The following is a 16,323-nucleotide window of genomic DNA, read 5'->3' as shown; positions in this document are numbered from 1 at the left end:
GGGGACTGTTTTTACAGTGTTATTAGTTGCCAGGTGAGAGCTCTGTATCCCCAAGGTCTCAATATGTGGAAACTAATTCTTGGTTCAAGTCTTTCATGGTTATGCCCCGAAGATGATGTTTTCCTCAGGAGCTGTGGGAGCAGCCGGGGTTGGTCCCCCTGTGCTCTGCCACCTCCCCAGCACACGGTGATGGAGTTCCTTAAATCACTGATCCCTCTGCTGGGCAGAGGCAAGGCAGTAAAATCGGGTCTTAAAATAAGTAAAGACACTCAACATTTCTATGAAAAGAGGTTTAATCCAGGGTGGTTTCTAAATATTAACCATGTACTAGTTTCCAGATGTGACATGCAGTACATTTTGTTTTAATTAAAAATAAGAGAAATACAAAATGAGTATAAAAACAAGCCCAGGTCCCCTGATGTCACAGTGTGTGCCAGTAAAATATGACAACAAGAGAAAGAAACACAGGATTTCATACAGGAAAAGGTCCAGAGAGGTCTTTCTTATAAAAGTAGAGGTGATTTGTCACATTTAGAATTAACCACTTGTTATGCTTTTATTCTCAGTGGTCAGGAAACAGGAGATGGAGGAGCTGCCTGAGGACAACTCCAATTTGACCAGCACCTTCCCAAGCCCCTGCTCCCTGTGAGGTCCCGTGTGCTGCTGGCAGCAGCCAGCTGCTGCCAGGGAACTGGAATCCAAGTGGTGATTTTATTCCAGAGGAAATCTGCCGTCATTGTTTTATCCCTGTTTTTCATTTACTCTGTTAGTACCATCTGCTCTCATTTTAGTTTTTGTAAAGGCCACCTGTTCTGGTACTATATTAATTTTTTAAAAATATATACAGATTTCTTTGGCACAGAGCTGTCTGCTGCCATCTGTAAGGAGATGCCATGCTCTTCCCAAGCACCATGTGTCTGTAGGTGGATACAAACATTTCAAGGTAGGCTGTGCTACTTGTGAAAATACCTTGTAAATTCAGAAGGCTTTTTCCCTGGATTACAGCACCACCATAAATCCTGGCCTTCCAGGGGAAAAAGCCCAACCCCCCCCCCTCCCCCCCCCTTCCCACTGAGGAAAGGGGTCTGGGAAAATGAACTCATTGCAGACCTTCTGTAGTTTGGGGCTTGGTTTCTTTGCCTTCTCACAGAGGGGGGATGCCCTGCCCTCCTGGGGCTCAGGTTTCCCAAGTGTGGCAGAACCAGTTCCCTGTTTTGCAAAGCCATGGCCCAAGTGCAGTGCTGGTGTTGGGGGAGCAGCAGTGCCCCCAGCACAGGGCAGAGCAGGCAGTGGTGTCCTGTGGTGTCCTGTGCACAGACACCTGCAGGCTCCTCTGGGCAGATCCTGCTGGGTTGGCAAGGCTGCCTTCCCTGGCTGGGCAAACACAGCCAGCAGGAAAGGGGCTGGGAAGAGCCTGGCTCCCCTGTCCTGCCTCGTCTCGCTGGTGAAATGGCAGCAGATGGGATGTGACTCCATCCCAGCAGCTTAAAAAGAGTGATTGTGAATGTTTGATGAGCCAGCTGCCTGCAGCAGTCAGACTCTGAGGTTGGCTCTTGCTGCAGATTTCCAGTTGTCACTTCTGGTCACAGATAGGCAGCAGATATAAATGTACTGAGTTAACTGTAATCCAGGCCTTCAGTGCTTCTGAGTGGAATACTCAGACTTGAGAGAAAGAAATACTGTTAGTTAAAAAGAAAAATACAAATAGAGGCATTCAAACCTCTCTTCTTTGGCACCTCAAGAAGGACAAAAGCTGTAAGTGTTAAGGATTTGGAAGTAAGAAAGCGGGTTAAAAGCTCTGATTATGTTTAAAATGCTGCTCCCATTTACTCAGGACATTGTAGGGCTGAGGAAGGAGGGGCAAAGGAGAACTGAGCTGTGTTTGGACACACTCCTCTGTGGAAGGCTGAGCTACTGCAGAATCTCTAGTTTTGACAGAGTCTCTAATGGCTTTGGGAATAGTCTCCTTTTCCACATCACTGCCCTGTCCATGCCTTGGTGACTCCACGAACAGTGAGGTGGAAAGAGGATCCGGAGGCTGCAATAAGGGAGATATTTCACTTGGCAGTGCATTCAGCAGAGGAAAGTGCTTGATCATCTTCCCTTCATGCTTGGTTGGTGTTTGGTTCTTCAGTCTGAGTCAGAGTCAGAGTTCTCATCTGAGGGGTAAAACAAGGAATGAGAGTGAGATGAGAGCTGGAACCCCCCACCTGCTGCAGCTCTGGCTGGGAGAGATGCTGCTGCTCCTGGCAGGAGCTGCTCCAGAGGAAGGGCTGGGGGAGTGACACTCCTGTGACATTCCTGCTGACAGGATGGAACACTGAGGGTGCTTCAGAGGAGCTGGGAGATGCTGCTGAGGGGCACTGGAGCCCCCGTGCAGGAGCTGGCTCAGAGGAGGGGGTGTGACACAGAGAGCCTGTGCTGCCCCTCCTGCCTCCAGAGCCCTGGGTGGGTCCTGCTCTGCCAGCAAAGCCTCAGAGCAGCAGCTCTGCCATGGTGGGGATCCCAACAGAGATACATCCTGCTGGCCTCAGCCCCAGCTTGGTGCTGGGGGAACAGTCAGGGCAGAGCCCTCCTTGCACAGTCACGCCATCCCCCCAAAGCTGCCTGGCTGCACAGCTGTGGGTTTATGTGGGTTTATGTATTTCTGCCTCCATCTCCAGGGAAATTAGATCTAATCTGTACCCTAATTTTGTGCCCTTGTCACTTGATCATCTTCTGAGGTCAGTTCAGTTTTTAGTCTTAACAGTCTAATTCCTGTGATCTGTTCCACTTAATTCTTCTTTTTTGGTCTCTCTTTTTGGCCTAAAGCTTGCAAAACATTTAACAGTCTACTAAAATCCCTAGAAAAGGCTGTTAGTGCAACTGTACACCTTCTAGGATTCTATGCACATCTCAGCTGTTTGTTTTTGAGGAGGTTTGTGGGTTTTGGTTTTGTGTGGGTTGTTGTTTTGGGTTTGGGGATTTATTTTCTTTTTTTTTTTTAAAGCATGGAACAGTCTTTTTCCTCTGTGGCAGTGGAATGAGCAGTGTCACAGGGACACGATGCCCAATTTGGGCTGCTGGGTACTGTAAAACTGCTACCTCTGGCCTGACTTGACCTGAATTGGATTTAAACACCCAACAGTGGGTCCCTCTTTTTATCTTTGTCTAAGTGGATCTGTCTGAAGTAGACAGAGAAAACAAATTCATAATAATCTTGTTGATTTTATGCTGTTTGGCCCTGGGATTTCAAGGCCATTTGCCCACAGATGGTCAAAGCTGGTCATAACAGGCAATCATGATAAGGAGATGATAAAGAGAAGAGCACTATTGGACATAAAAGACTGTGGACAAATGGATGTTAATTATTAAGTTACCAAGGAAAAAAGGCAGGTTTGCTTGTTTTTACAGTAAGACATTTTGACGGGGGAAGAAAGTCTGTGCTGCTGATAATTTCTATAACTGGATTTAGGGCCTTTCAAATTTAGATGTCGTGAAACTCTGAGAAACTTCACATTCCTGGCTTGCTCCTTATCTTTGTAAGTCCCTGAAGTTCCAGTTGTTGTATTCAAGGGCTGAGCAGCTTCATAACTGAGCACAGTTGTGGCATAGAAAACCAAGGCAGCCAGGAATAGAAACTAAGTGCTCAATGACCTTTGTGAAATGGAGAAGAAAATCTCACATTACCTGCTCGTGTGACAAACCAGGGAATTTTACCCACCTTCTGACTTGTGCCCCTCGGGGGGATCAGAGCTGCCCTGCTTCAGGAAGCTGACCAGGTCATTGAAGGTGATGTAGAAATCAATGGCAAACACGATGGTGGCCACAAACCCAAACACCTACAAGGGCAAAAGAACACTCTGTTTAACAACAGGCCACGTCCATCAATGACAAAGCAAAATGAGCTGAGCCAACACAAGAAAAACTCAAAGCTTGAGCTTGGTGGGTTTGGCCTGTGCCTTTCCATGAAGACAGGGAAGGGAAATGGCTTGTGACCCATTGGCCTCAGCTAAATTACAGCTAATTTGGGAGCCTGAGAAGTCATCAGATGTGTCCTTAGCCCTTCCCCGGGTCCCTCGGGCATGTTCTGAGCATCAGCTCTGCTGGGAGTTGCAGGAGAACAAAACCTGCACCTCCACCATCCCAGGGCATCTCTGTGCCACCAAGAAATCACCTTGATTTCTCTGGAAATAATTTCTTACTGGTTTGCAAGGAGACCTATCTATTGCTGAGTGAACTAGACTGAGATTAAAATGATTCTGGAGTTCCCCCTTCAGAGCCAGAGCAGCAGCAGTGCCAAGAACAGGCTGGGTTTCACTCTGGGGTAAATGCACTTGTACTCCTCCACCTCTAAATTGAGGGACAAAGATTAAAACAAGGTCTGTGTTGGAGCTGTGTGTGACTGGGGATGGTTTGGTAAGGGCTCCTGGTCAGCACTACAGGGTATTGTTCTTCCCTATCTTTAAAAATTATGATGCAGATTTTATTTATGTTGCATCCATTATTGATGCCTAGAGTCAGGTTGCAGATGCAGAGGCTGGATTGTATTTCTGAACACAAAATGCTGATGGCAAAGGCTCTCTCCTGGGCAGCCCTTGTACTGGAGGGTAAAATGACACTGCTCTTGTTTCAACTCGTCCCAAGTAAAATTGAGAGGTAGAGGCAGGAGGTTGAAATGACTTAATTTAGACTGGCCAGCAGTTACAGGTTTGATTCCTTTTTTAAATCATTAGTATTACTCCCTCCATTCAAGGATCTTGATACTTTTTGCAGGAACAGTTTCTCTTCCCTGTGCATTTGGGGAAATTAAAAAGCAGAACAGGTGCCTTCCCTAAGGAGCACAGTTAACACTGAGCAGCACTGTCACAATGAAAAAACTATTGATTCAAAACATATTTTTCTGAATAACTGACCATTTCCTCTTTGCTTTGGGCAAAGGAATTCTCAGTTAATTGCAGAAGCTTCTGTTACTTGCAATGGGGTCAAAATTGAACTGTTTCTGAACTATATCTACAGGCAGTTCACCAAAATACTTGAGTGGAAAGCTCATGTCTACTCACCCCTGCTGCTTTAGATGCTCCATCATTGTACTTGGAGACAGCAGCAATGGAAATGGCAAAGTAAATAATGGCAGCAGTGACACAGCGCAAGAAATCCTGTGAAAGAAGCAGTGGTGCATTCCCAGATTAGCCATGGAGCTCCAGCACGCAAACCCCTCAGCAAATGCTTTGGGAAATGACCCCTCAAACCCTCTGCTCCTGCAGCAGTGACCACCCTGGGGCTGCTGTGTGAGCACAGCCCTGTGCTGCAGGAACTGCTCCTCTGGGGAATGTTCTAAAGAAGGGATGATTGGAGTCTTGGCATGAGCTTCTGCTCTTGGGGCTGCTGTGTGACTCCTGCTTTTAACTTGTGTGGGGCAGACCCCTGGGGCTGGGAAGGGCTGTCCTGTGGCGTTTGCCTGGAGCACAGCAAGGAAAGAACCATCTGAAATGCCTGAAAGTCTCACCTTTAAGCAGAACTCCTGTGGTACCAGGGGCTCAGGAGGAGGCTACAGCTCCTGTGGGAACGGGTGGGTGCTTGTCCCTACATGGATATAGGGCTATATGATGATCTCTGTCTGTAGGAACTCCTCAGTCAGGAATTAACCACTTTGTTTATTGAAATGGTTTATGCTCAGCACGTTGTTGTGACTCCAGCAGCCTGCCCAAGTGCCTGTTGTGATCACTGGGATAGGTGCTGCTGTGGCTCTGCAGGGCAGGGCCATGCCCTGGGACACCAGCAGGAATGTCTCTGAAGTGGGTGTTAAATAGAGCTGTGATTCCCAGGGATGTGCAAATCGTGGGAGCTGCACTTGAGCTCTGTTCACAATTAGCTCTTCTGCCCTTTCAGAACAGATGGATGATGTCTCAGAACACAAATCCTGCAAGCAACTTGACTCTTCTGAAGTCAGGACAGGGTCAATTATCTACATTCTGTGGCTGCAGTATATTAAGGTAATGGCCACAATAAACACACAAGTGTCTTTTTTGTCTTAGTTCTGGAATCAGATGGGTGTAGAAAATGAGAAAATGATGGAACTGAGATTACCAAGTGAAAACTGTGCAGTGTCAAAGCCACTGATGCCACTTTACCCACCAGGGCCTCGCTCACCTCGTTTTTATGCACTGAGAGCTCTAGTTCAGATCTCACTGTGATGAACTATTGCTGGTACCAAGAGAGACTCCAGATTGATTAGATTAGCAGGGTTTTTGGCAGTATTTGTACTGCTAGACAGCTGCTCCCTGTGCAGTGTGTGAGGCAGCAGGGACATCCAGTGGCCAGGATCGCCTGCAGCCCCAGCACTGGGCTCCTGTGTGGGCAGGACTGGGCAGGAGCTGCAGGGCTCCCCCTTTCCAGAAGCAGCTGTGTTTGTGGTATGACTCTGCCCCTCTGCAGCACTTGCTGAGAATTTAAAACCATCCCAGTTATGTCTGTCCCTCACTAACAGCACGGCTGTGTCCCTGCTGGTCAGGGTGCAATGGTGAGGAGCCCCCAGCAGTGGTCAGGCTGACTTAGGCTGATGCTGCCTCTGAAGATCCAGCCCTAAGCCACGTGCCTGGAATCAGGCATAAATTCTGTGCTTTGATAAAGCCAAGCTTTGTGTCAGCACCAGAACAAGCTATAGTGTACAGTACAGCACGGTTCAAAGAGTGCTGGGGGACCTGCTGTACGAGAGCCAACACAGACAAGTTTCTAATACGGGGGTGAACTTGTTAACAGTGACCCTAAACTCCTGTGCAGTCCCTTCTCCTCCTGCAACCCTGCCCAGTTCAGTCGGGGGGTTTGTGCTGCACATTCCACTTACCGTCAAAGGCCAGTAGAGTCCTTTAAACTTCTCATTAAGCTTGGAGGCGTAGGCATAAAAAAGAAACAGGGCCAGCAGAAACTCTAGGAGTGGTGCCATCATGAAAGAAGCTGCTAGAGATGCAATATAGCAGATAAAGATGATAAATGACAGCACCTGGAGTAGAGGGAAAACTCGTCGTTATTGGCCTGGAATAGCAGAGCTGTGGGTGGCTGAGCAGCTCAGAAGGGTTGTTTTCCCTGTGTGTTTCTGTCAGTGCTGCTGTTGAAGGCATTGCTTTGCTTCTTACTGGTTTGGGTTTTTTTTATATTGGGCCAAATGAATTTTCTTGTTCAGCATGGAATAAATCTCAAGTAATGGTGTTTATTTCCAGGCGTGTGAAATCGGTTTTCCGGAGCGCTGGGTGGATCTGCACCTCTCTGAGTCAGTGATTTGCTCTGGATTGTAAACAGTTCTGACAACATAATTCTGAAAAGAGAGTGGGGCTCTGCCAAGCAAGCAGAGCTTTAAGCTTTCAGCTATGACAGGTCTCATTTCAAACCCAAATCATTGCTCAGACAGCCCAAAGTAACTCAGCATTTATAATCTCCTTAGAGCGGAAAGAAAAAAGTCTGCTGATGATGGATAGAAAAGAGCCAAGAATTAATTGTTCTGTGGTGTCTGGAAGTCTCTGGTTCTAGTTTTCCAGTGTAGAAAGCTGTTTTAGGTAGTATTAGGATAGATAACTCCCATAAATTTATCTCCATGGTGTTTCCTAACTCTACAAAATAATAAAAATGGCATTTCTTTTCCCATTCAATTAAAATACCTTTGGAATACAATTTATGGTTCAAGACAGAAAGTGTCACAATGGGAAAATGGCTAAAGAAAATGATTTTTTACCTAAACCAGGTAGTACCAATGCTGTCCCACACTTCTGGACTTTGAGCTGCTGTTGGTGAAGGTGGGAGGGGAGGGAACCAGGGAGAAACTTGAACATCTCAGATGATGTACTGGGAGTTGGTCACCTGCAGGAAGAGGCTCCAGCCCTGCTGTTTTACTGCCTTGCAGGGAAACTGGTTGCTGTTGTCATCAAATCAGCTTAAAGTAACAAAACCAGGATACTGAATTACACAGTTTGTGTATTATGTGCCAGTTTGCACCTGGGCTGCTCTTCCCTCGTGGAGATAAATCCCTGCCTTCCCAGTGCTCAGAGATGCTTTGGGTACTGCCTGAGCATCCCATCACAAGGATGTTTTGAACTTCTAAATTCTAAATTGTGACACTGACCTTCCCACTTATACAAGACTGAAAATAAATGTATTATTTTCTCCCAGATGGCATATCTGAAGGCAGGTGTGGCTTCCTGCAAAGCCAAGCAATGTATTTGCCTCGATAAATTTCAGCTCAATGGATTTCTTTGCTTGTGTTCACCTGGACCTCAGAAAAAAATCATTATTATACTTGACTGATAAGGCTCCTATAAATAATTATTAATTAATAATTATGCCTAGGAGAGGTCAGCCAACACTCAAATACATGCACCAAAAGAGCCTGTTTAAGTGTAGGGGGCAACTAAGCAGTTCAATCCCATGAAATAATTTTTTTATGTAATTAATTAAGAAGCCTTTATTCTAAGCCTGTTTTTTGGGGAAAGCAGTCAGTTCTTCACCAGGCTGCTGAGAGCTGGAGAATATTGTTTTGATCCATTAGGAGTGGGTGGTGAAGTTAGAGAGGATGTGCCATTTTTAGTAAGAGACTATATTTATCTTAAACCGCCTATGCATTGTTCTTGTTTCACTAAGAAGCTGATCTGGTGCAGTATAGGCCTCTTACCTCTTCATATTTTCCCTATTTGTTGCTGTTTATCCTATTATTTTTTGATTATTGCTTACACAGCCTCTTGGCGGCTTTTTCTAGTTTTCCTACAGCAGAGGGAACTCATTCACTGTATCTCATCCTCAGTTGGTATTTTCTGTCAGTGAGTGGAGAGTGGTGAGTGGTCTTTGAAGAGAAGTGGATATAACAGAGCTTGAAAACTACTAAGAGGAGAGAGGATTTCTTCCTCCTTCCTATCACACCTGCTCTCTTCCCCCTGCTTCCCCAAGAACAAAGACTGGACTTTGTGAATCTGCTTCACCTGCATTTGTGGAACATAATTTAGGCATGGTTTAATGTGTTCTTGGATTAAAAAGAAATCACCATGTGTACAGGACATTTCTTCTTGTTCTGGTGTTGAAAAAATATCTGCCTTTTGTGGCTGAAGGGAAGTGTGTGATGGGGAGGAACAGCAGCAGGGAGGAGATGTTCAGGATAGGTCCCACCTACCAAAGTCCTTTCAATGGCAGAACGTTAGACCTGAACTAAACCTGGTAATCTCTTATGAAAGGATTAAATGCAGTGTTAAATAATCCATCACACTGCAGCAGCAAGGGGAGGCAGAGAGGCAAATCTGAGATATGTAAGTTGATGGTGCACAGCTGAGATCCCTTTGATCTCGATTCTGTTTGATACAGTAAGTCCTGTGCTCTGCCTGCCTTTGTACAGAGAAAAGAGTTTTCCTGTCAGAAAGTGGGGAGGTGAAAGGCAGAGCCTTTGAGCTCTTTTATCATCAACTTTATGGGAATTTGTGCAAGTCAAGGTTCCCACTGTCTCCCCCTCACCCGGACGTGGGTTGGAACAGGAGCCCAAGTCCTGCTGTAACACAGCTCAGGGTGCAAACAGAAGCTTCTTTTGTGGCAAGAAAAAGCCAAGGAGCTCCTGCTCCAGTGTGCTGTGTGCCAGTGGGATTCCTCCCTCTGTGCCAGGTAAGCTGCTGAAGACACAGAAAGATCAGTCATTTCAACTTTCTGATTTGGTCTGATCCAGAGAAGCTGGGGAAATATTGTTCATTTTAAAATCTGGTTACCAGGCAGTTACTTGTTCAAACAAACCCCTCCATCACTGGTAGGTCACAGCAGTGTCCTGCTGCCTGTTCCTCAGCCCTGAAGGACAGTTTCTGTATTCCCACCATCCCCAGAGAGGGGGATGTCCAGCCTGTCCCGTTGTGCAGGGGAGGTGCACGTCAAGGCACAGTAAAAAAAGGCACCCTGGATTCACAAGAAGTCCCTTGATTGCAACAGATTATTGATTCTATTAGTAAAGGGGAAAGACTCTGACCTGAAGTCATAACTGCTCTCCAGTTAAGCGTCAATCCTCATTTTGGGGGCACTCAGGGACTGAGGAGGCCCAAGGAGGATTTTATGTGAAAAACCCATCTATAAGATAGTGGACCAGATTTTGAGGATGAAGGTTTGAAGGGTGGTGTTTTTAGATGCTACAGCCTTCCTTGGGGGAAGTGTAGAAGGTGCAGGAAGGGGAGAGAGGCAAAGAAAGAGCAAGAGAAACAAAGGGAAGGAGGTGCCCAAGGGCTCTGCCAGGTGATAGCTACAGGGATGGTTCTTTCTTGTCTCTCTTTGCAGCCCTGACATGGATTTCAGTGCCAAACCTACTCAGTAGCTTGGGGACAGCCCTATGTAATGCAAGAGCCCACAAATTGTAGGGTTTTGATGGTTTCTCATTTCTTTTTGTGTAGAGCTCATTTGCCCTTCTGACATGTGGAGTGCATGGACTCCTGGAGCAATACTGGCTATCATCTACTACTGTCTGTTCTGAATTATAAAACTGAGTACTTATCTTGTTACCTTGTGTGACCATTTAATTGCACTGCCACTAATTCAAGCATTTGACGTTACCTTAAAAGTTGGAAATTTAAAAAATATACCTCTCCTCCCACAATACACACACTGAAGTGCCAGTGTGTATCCAGAAGTAATGACACCTACCTACTTACTTTTCCAGACTTCAAGTCTTTGAGACAAACATCTGTCAAAGTTGCTTTAAAACTCAAAAGCAACCTTCAGAATACAACCTGACCCCTCTGAAGACTGTAAAATGTTCCACTGCACATCACACTTGTTCTGCACCTCTTTTCCTGCAGCTGTGTGTTTAAGGGTGATTTCAGAGAAAGGTCAAGCAAAGGGACCTTGTTGTTTTTCTAATACTCTGTGTCTATGCTAAAAAGCAGGCAGCTAAGAGAGGAAGTTTGTGAGAGGCTCAATGCAGTTGCAAGTTCATTTCTAGCACTTTCAGAAAGCACTGCAGCTTCTGGGAGAAACTAAAAGTTAATAGTGTTTTATAAGTTCTATCCATTTGTGTTTACACAGGGTGTTTTTCTTCCCCCCACTGGGGTTACATCCTCGGCACTGACAGCAGCTCAGAGTCTGAGTTGTTCCCGTGCTGCTGCTGAGAGGTTGGTGTGACTGTTGCCAGCTTTACTATGGAGGAATATCTGGATGCAGAAAGCTCTAATGCAGCAAAGAGCAGGACAGGATCCTTTCATAGCTTGGCAATGGTACAAGTAAAAAAAGATCCTGGCTAAAAGAAGCCTGACTTTTCATTGAGTACTTTTTATGTACATTCCCATTCCCACAAAATAAAAAAGAGAAATATTACATAGTGCTTTTTTAAAGGAACTTCTTTGGCATTGTGTTTCAGAAAGTAATTTTGTCCCATGTAATTATTACTTAATATTGTGTTGCTGAGCTTCTTAAACTGGCCAGGCATTACAAAGTTATACTTCATTGTATAATCAGCTTGCAATTTAAGGTCTAAAATATGAGTTACACTGGTTAGAGAGCAGAGTGTCCCTTAAGGGAGGGGGGACTGCTGGAGTCTGAGGTCATGGCAGCTCAGAAGGTGTTTGTCTCCTCTGTGAAGGGAACAGCCCCAGTGCCTCCCATGGGTACAGGCAGATATTGGGATGCAGCTGAACCACTGCAGGCTGCTCCTCATCTCCCCTCCACAGAAAAGAACAGCTTTGCTCAAAGTTCTCAAAGTGGCTAGTGGTGACATCTTTTGGACAAGAGTGCATTTTGTTATTATTTTTTGGCAGAGGGACAAAGTACATCACTTGGTGAGCTCTGCTATTCAATTATTTCTCCATTGTACTTGTGCAGGTGAAGTTCCTGGTCCCCAGAATTATCTGCAGGGGTGGCCTCCTGCCTACAGACCCTGAAAAAGGTGCAGGAGTCTTCTTCAAAGGAGATTTTACACCAAGCAGTGGAAGTTTCAGTTAGGAAGGTCAGTTCAGAGAAGAATGAAAAGACAGAAGAAAGACAGGAAAAGAGAGAAACAGGCACAATGATTTCTACATCCTTTATGTCACCACAAAGGTGGCACAACTTTACATACTCATACTGCATTTTTATAGAAAAATAAAGTGTAGTGCCACTGCATACTGGCTTGAGGAGACTAAGGAGATGCCAATTTAGTCACCAGGACAAACACAAAAGCCAGACTGAAGCAGTAGGGGTGAGCAGCTGAATGCAGACATGGGGATCTTGCCTGGACAAGCTCTGGTGGCAGGTATGAGAGTGGCTGTTAAATGGTTCCAACACAAGACAGAGGGAACTGAAAACTGCACTGAAGGGTAGAAAGAGCATGGATGAGATGCTGACCTTCGAGAGAGCAGCTTGAGTATTTGGTAAAAATTAGTAGCTCAAGAAGAGTGTTAAAATATATGGAAGAAATAATGGCATGGGGGGAATAGAAAGAAAAAAATTATCATGGGAGATGAAGAATGGTGATTAGAAAATGGAGCAAGGCAGTGAGAATAAACAGGATCAGGAAAGAGCAAAGCTTATTCATGTACTTGATGTTGCTGCTTCTTAGGTTAACAGGGGGTGCACTAGATGTTCCCCAGAGGTCCCTTCCAACCCCACCCGTTGTGAGATTCTGTGGAGATCAAAAGAAAAAGAAGCAGGTGTGTGTGGGGGGAGGATAACTTCCTTATCTGAATAAAATTTGAGAATATAGTTACAGTTCTAGCAGTAATCAGCTCCATCTCCAGCCTGACTTGTTCTGGGGAAACACCAAGATACCCAGACCTGATAGCCCACAGAGCAGTTTACAGACCAATGTGAAAATTACACCTGAACATGGTAAAGATCCATCCTCCATGTGGAAATGTGTGAATGTTATTTAAAAAGTGGCTGTAGCAGTTTCCTGCCACCTGAACAAAGCAGTCCTGGCGGGCAGTGTGGAGCTGCCGGTGCAGCTGCCCTGGGACACGGACTGCCAGGCCCTGCAGCCTCCAGCACTGCAAGGGAAGGGAATGTGGCACTTGTCTCAGTCTGCAGAGTCTGGGGCAGCCAGTGACAGCTGAGCTGGTCACCTGCCAGCCCCTTCTGCTGGTCAAAGCAAGGCTTTTCACTGGCTCCCCCAGCGTGGTGCTGGGGCCGCGGGTGCGCTGAGCCCACTCGTGATCGCTGTCACAGCCCACAGAGGAGAAGTGAAACCCTCTGCTCAGTCAGGGTTTGCCCAGAGTCACTGCTGGGCTTTGGTGGCAACGCACTGTGCAGGTTCTGGTGGTTTTTGAAGGCTGCAAACCTGACTTGGCGTTTCCTGCAGCAGAGCAGCAGCTCCCACCGATCCGCCCGCAGCAGAGCTGCTGCTTGCACAGCTGGAAAGCCAAGAAATAAAGTGCATTTCTGGTGAACTGCCCAGCTGCTGAATAATAATGTGACATTTGATAACAGTAATGAGGACCCCACTTTGTTTCTGAACAAAAGACACTATATATCCCATGAATATTATTTACAAAGGTCTTTGCAGAACCCCATCCCGCATCAGCACTGTGTCAAAGAGGGAAAATGAAACATTCAAGACCTGAAATACAAAGCTAAAGATGAAACACAGATTTAAACTGTGAGAGATTGGACTCGTCTTCAATTATTTGGCACTGCACTTCTGTAATTGTATACAGACTGCATTTATTCTGGGGCCTGTGTTGTCCTCAAGGGTTTCTTCTGGCAAGGCTTAGACAACTGGAGAGAAACTACTGCTGCCTCCCCTCTGCCAGGAAACCACGTCCTAAGCACATGGGCTGGCCTGCAACAGCACACAGAGATTTCAGCAGATGGGCTTTCAGAGCTGCTTTCAGCCAGCCAAACCCTTGGGAAGCCCTGAGTGGCCTTATAGAGGATAAATCCCTGTTTTGGCAAGACAGAGCAGTTTTTATTACTCCAAGGAGGCATAATCAGCACTTCTCTATGACAACAAAAGGGTGAGTCTGATCCCATGACCAAAACAGTATTCCTCAAATATGTCATCATTCAGAGATGCTAAAAGCCAGTCTGTCTGAAAGGCATCATTAACTGGCTGTAAGCTTGTAAAGGAAATTCCAGTGTAGGTTATAGTATGTAACAAAAATACGTGCCAAGAGAGCCAAGTTAGTTGGGTTTTGGTGTCTTCTAAATGTGTGTTTTTGTAAACTATGCTGTACGAGTGATGGGGTACCTGGAATTTTTTTAGTGGAGCTGATACAGCTCATGGCCTGCTGCTGCTCAGCCCAAGCTTTCCCCACCACAGAAGCCATCCTCACCTCCTGAATGAAAGCCTTTTCCTCTCAAAGCCAGCCTCACATCTCCCTGTGCTCTCTGCCACAGGGCAGTGCTCGCAGCCTCACACTCTTAGTGCTGGTCCCCCCTAGCTGGCCATGGACAGTTCTGCCTCTTCCTTCCCTTTCTCTTGCTTGAATTTCCTTGTTTCCTTCCCTGAGCTCACACAGTGAATACCCAGAGTCATCTTGCACATGTAAACAGCACTCCACAGACTTGACTACTCTTTTGGGCTGCCCAAGCTCTAGGTAAGATCATACAAAACTTAGTGTTTAAATTTATCATTATTTCTGACAAAAATTATGTTGAAGGTCTGATTTCAATCAACTAGCTTTCTACTCAAAAGTTAAATTTTATTGTGAAATACCCACTTCCCTTGGGTTAAGTGATCTCTTTCCCTATCATGTGGGTACTGTTTCAGCTGCCAGGCTTTAAGCCTTTACAAATAAAATTCCAGAAAGTGTCACACTGAAACCCAAAGGCCTATAATTACCACCAGCCCTGACCTCAGAACCTGTACCTAAAGGAAAACCCTGGTGTATTTTTGGGGGAGCACTGTTTCCATTGCCAGGCCATGCTTGTTTCTAATGATCATTATTTGCTCATTATTTGGCACTTTCCCAGTAAGGATCACAGAATCATTAAGGCTGGAAAAGACCTCCAAGACTGTGGAGTCTGTGCCCGATGCCCCCCTTGTCCCTAGCCCAGAGCACTGAGGCCAGGCCTTCCTTGGGCACCTCCAGGGATGGGGACTCCAAACCTCCCTGGGCAGCCCCTTCCAAGGCCTCACCACCCTTTCCAGCAAGAAATTCCTCCTGATGTCCAACCTGACCCTCCCCTGGCACAGCTGGAGGCCGTTCCCTCTCCTCCTGTCCCTTGTTCCCTGGGAGCAGAGCCCGACACCCCCCGGCTCCCCCCTCCTGTCAGGGGGTTGCAGAGCCAGAAGGTCCCCCCTGAGCCTCCTTTTCTCCAGGCTGAGCCCCCCCAGCTCCCTCAGCTGCTCCTGCTGCTCCAGCCCCTTCCCAGCTCTGTCCCTTCCCTGCACACGCTCCAGCCCCTCCATGTCTCTCCTGTTGAGGGCCCAGAACTGGGCACAGCCCTCGATGTCCCACAGCAGGGCCAGCACAGGGACGGGCACTGCCCTGGGGCTGTGGGCACACCATGGCTGGCACAGCCCAGGGGCCATTGGCCTCTTGCCCCCCTGGGCACACCTGGCTCATGTCCAGCCCTGTCACCAGCACCCCCAGGGCCTTTCCCGCTGGGCACTTTCCAGCCGTCAGGCTCCACAGCAGTGAGCAAGCGCATCCCTCCGTGAGCCAGGGACAAACACAGCTCTGGAGGGCTCGGCACAAAAGTTGAGTATCCTGATGCCCTACCTAATGGCACATGTCACACATTCATGGGTAGGGCCTTTCCTGACACACTCCGAACAGGCTCTCTGGTAACCCGTGTGTCCCCTGGCGCCAGGAGATAACACAAATGGGGCTGCAGCGGTCACTGGAGTCACGCTGCAAACAGGCTAAAACGAAATCAAAGCCCTTTGTCACCGAAAACGGGTTCCTGATAAAGGAACAGACTTGAAGCACTGGAAGCTTAACGTGACAAGACTTTTGGTTTCTTTAACTCAATCAATTACGCTTTCAGCCCTGCAGTTCCCCCACCCCGGTAAGGCAGTGCGCTCGTTTCCCTCGAGGTTCTTGTCCCCCCTTCCCCCCCTGGGTTGTTTTCCCCACGCTTCCCCCTCGGTTGTTCTCCCCTCGTTCTCCTCGGTTGTTTCCCCCTCGGTTCGTGTCCCCCCCTCTCCCCTCGGTTGTTTCCCCCGCTCGCAGCTCGACCCCGCGGACGGTCGGTCCATCCGCCCCCGCTCCGTCCGCGCCGCCCCGTCGGCGGGACCCGGTGCTTTCAGGGGTCTCTCCCCGCGATCCCCTCGCCCCCGGCCTTACCGACTCCGCGAGGAGCAGCTGCCCTTTGCGGGAGCCCAGGAACTCCCGCGGCGGCAGCAGCGAGCGCAGCCCGGGCTGCGCGGCCCCCGCGGGCTCGGGCTCCTCCATGGCTGGCTGGGCTGGGCTGGGGCTCAGC

At 47.5% G+C, this 16,323-nt stretch overlaps 1 protein-coding gene and 1 long non-coding RNA gene across 2 annotated transcripts; one reads left to right on the top strand and one right to left on the bottom strand.

Moving 5' to 3' along the window:
* The first annotated feature begins 853 nt into the window (after positions 1-853).
* Positions 854-11,242, top strand: LOC120323846. Its single transcript, XR_005564743.1, has 3 exons — positions 854-943; positions 5,872-5,975; positions 11,011-11,242. It is a non-coding gene; the product is annotated as an uncharacterized LOC120323846 (long non-coding RNA).
* On the bottom strand, positions 1,078-16,299 carry CMTM3 (CKLF like MARVEL transmembrane domain containing 3). Its single transcript, XM_027718357.2, has 5 exons — positions 16,188-16,299; positions 6,827-6,982; positions 5,043-5,138; positions 3,704-3,821; positions 1,078-2,159 (listed from the first exon to the last, which is right to left on the bottom strand). The coding sequence occupies exons 1-5, from the start codon at positions 16,293-16,295 to the stop codon at positions 2,131-2,133; spliced, it is 507 nt and encodes a 168-aa protein (XP_027574158.1). The 5' UTR covers positions 16,296-16,299; the 3' UTR covers positions 1,078-2,130.
* Positions 16,300-16,323: the final 24 nt, after the last annotated feature.

Source organism: Pipra filicauda, unplaced genomic scaffold, assembly GCF_003945595.2.
Source record: "Pipra filicauda isolate LSUMZ 115617 unplaced genomic scaffold, ASM394559v2 scaffold356_size1356884_pilon, whole genome shotgun sequence".
Taxonomy (NCBI): domain Eukaryota; kingdom Metazoa; phylum Chordata; class Aves; order Passeriformes; family Pipridae; genus Pipra; species Pipra filicauda.
This window is presented reverse-complemented; position numbering and strand designations above follow the sequence as displayed.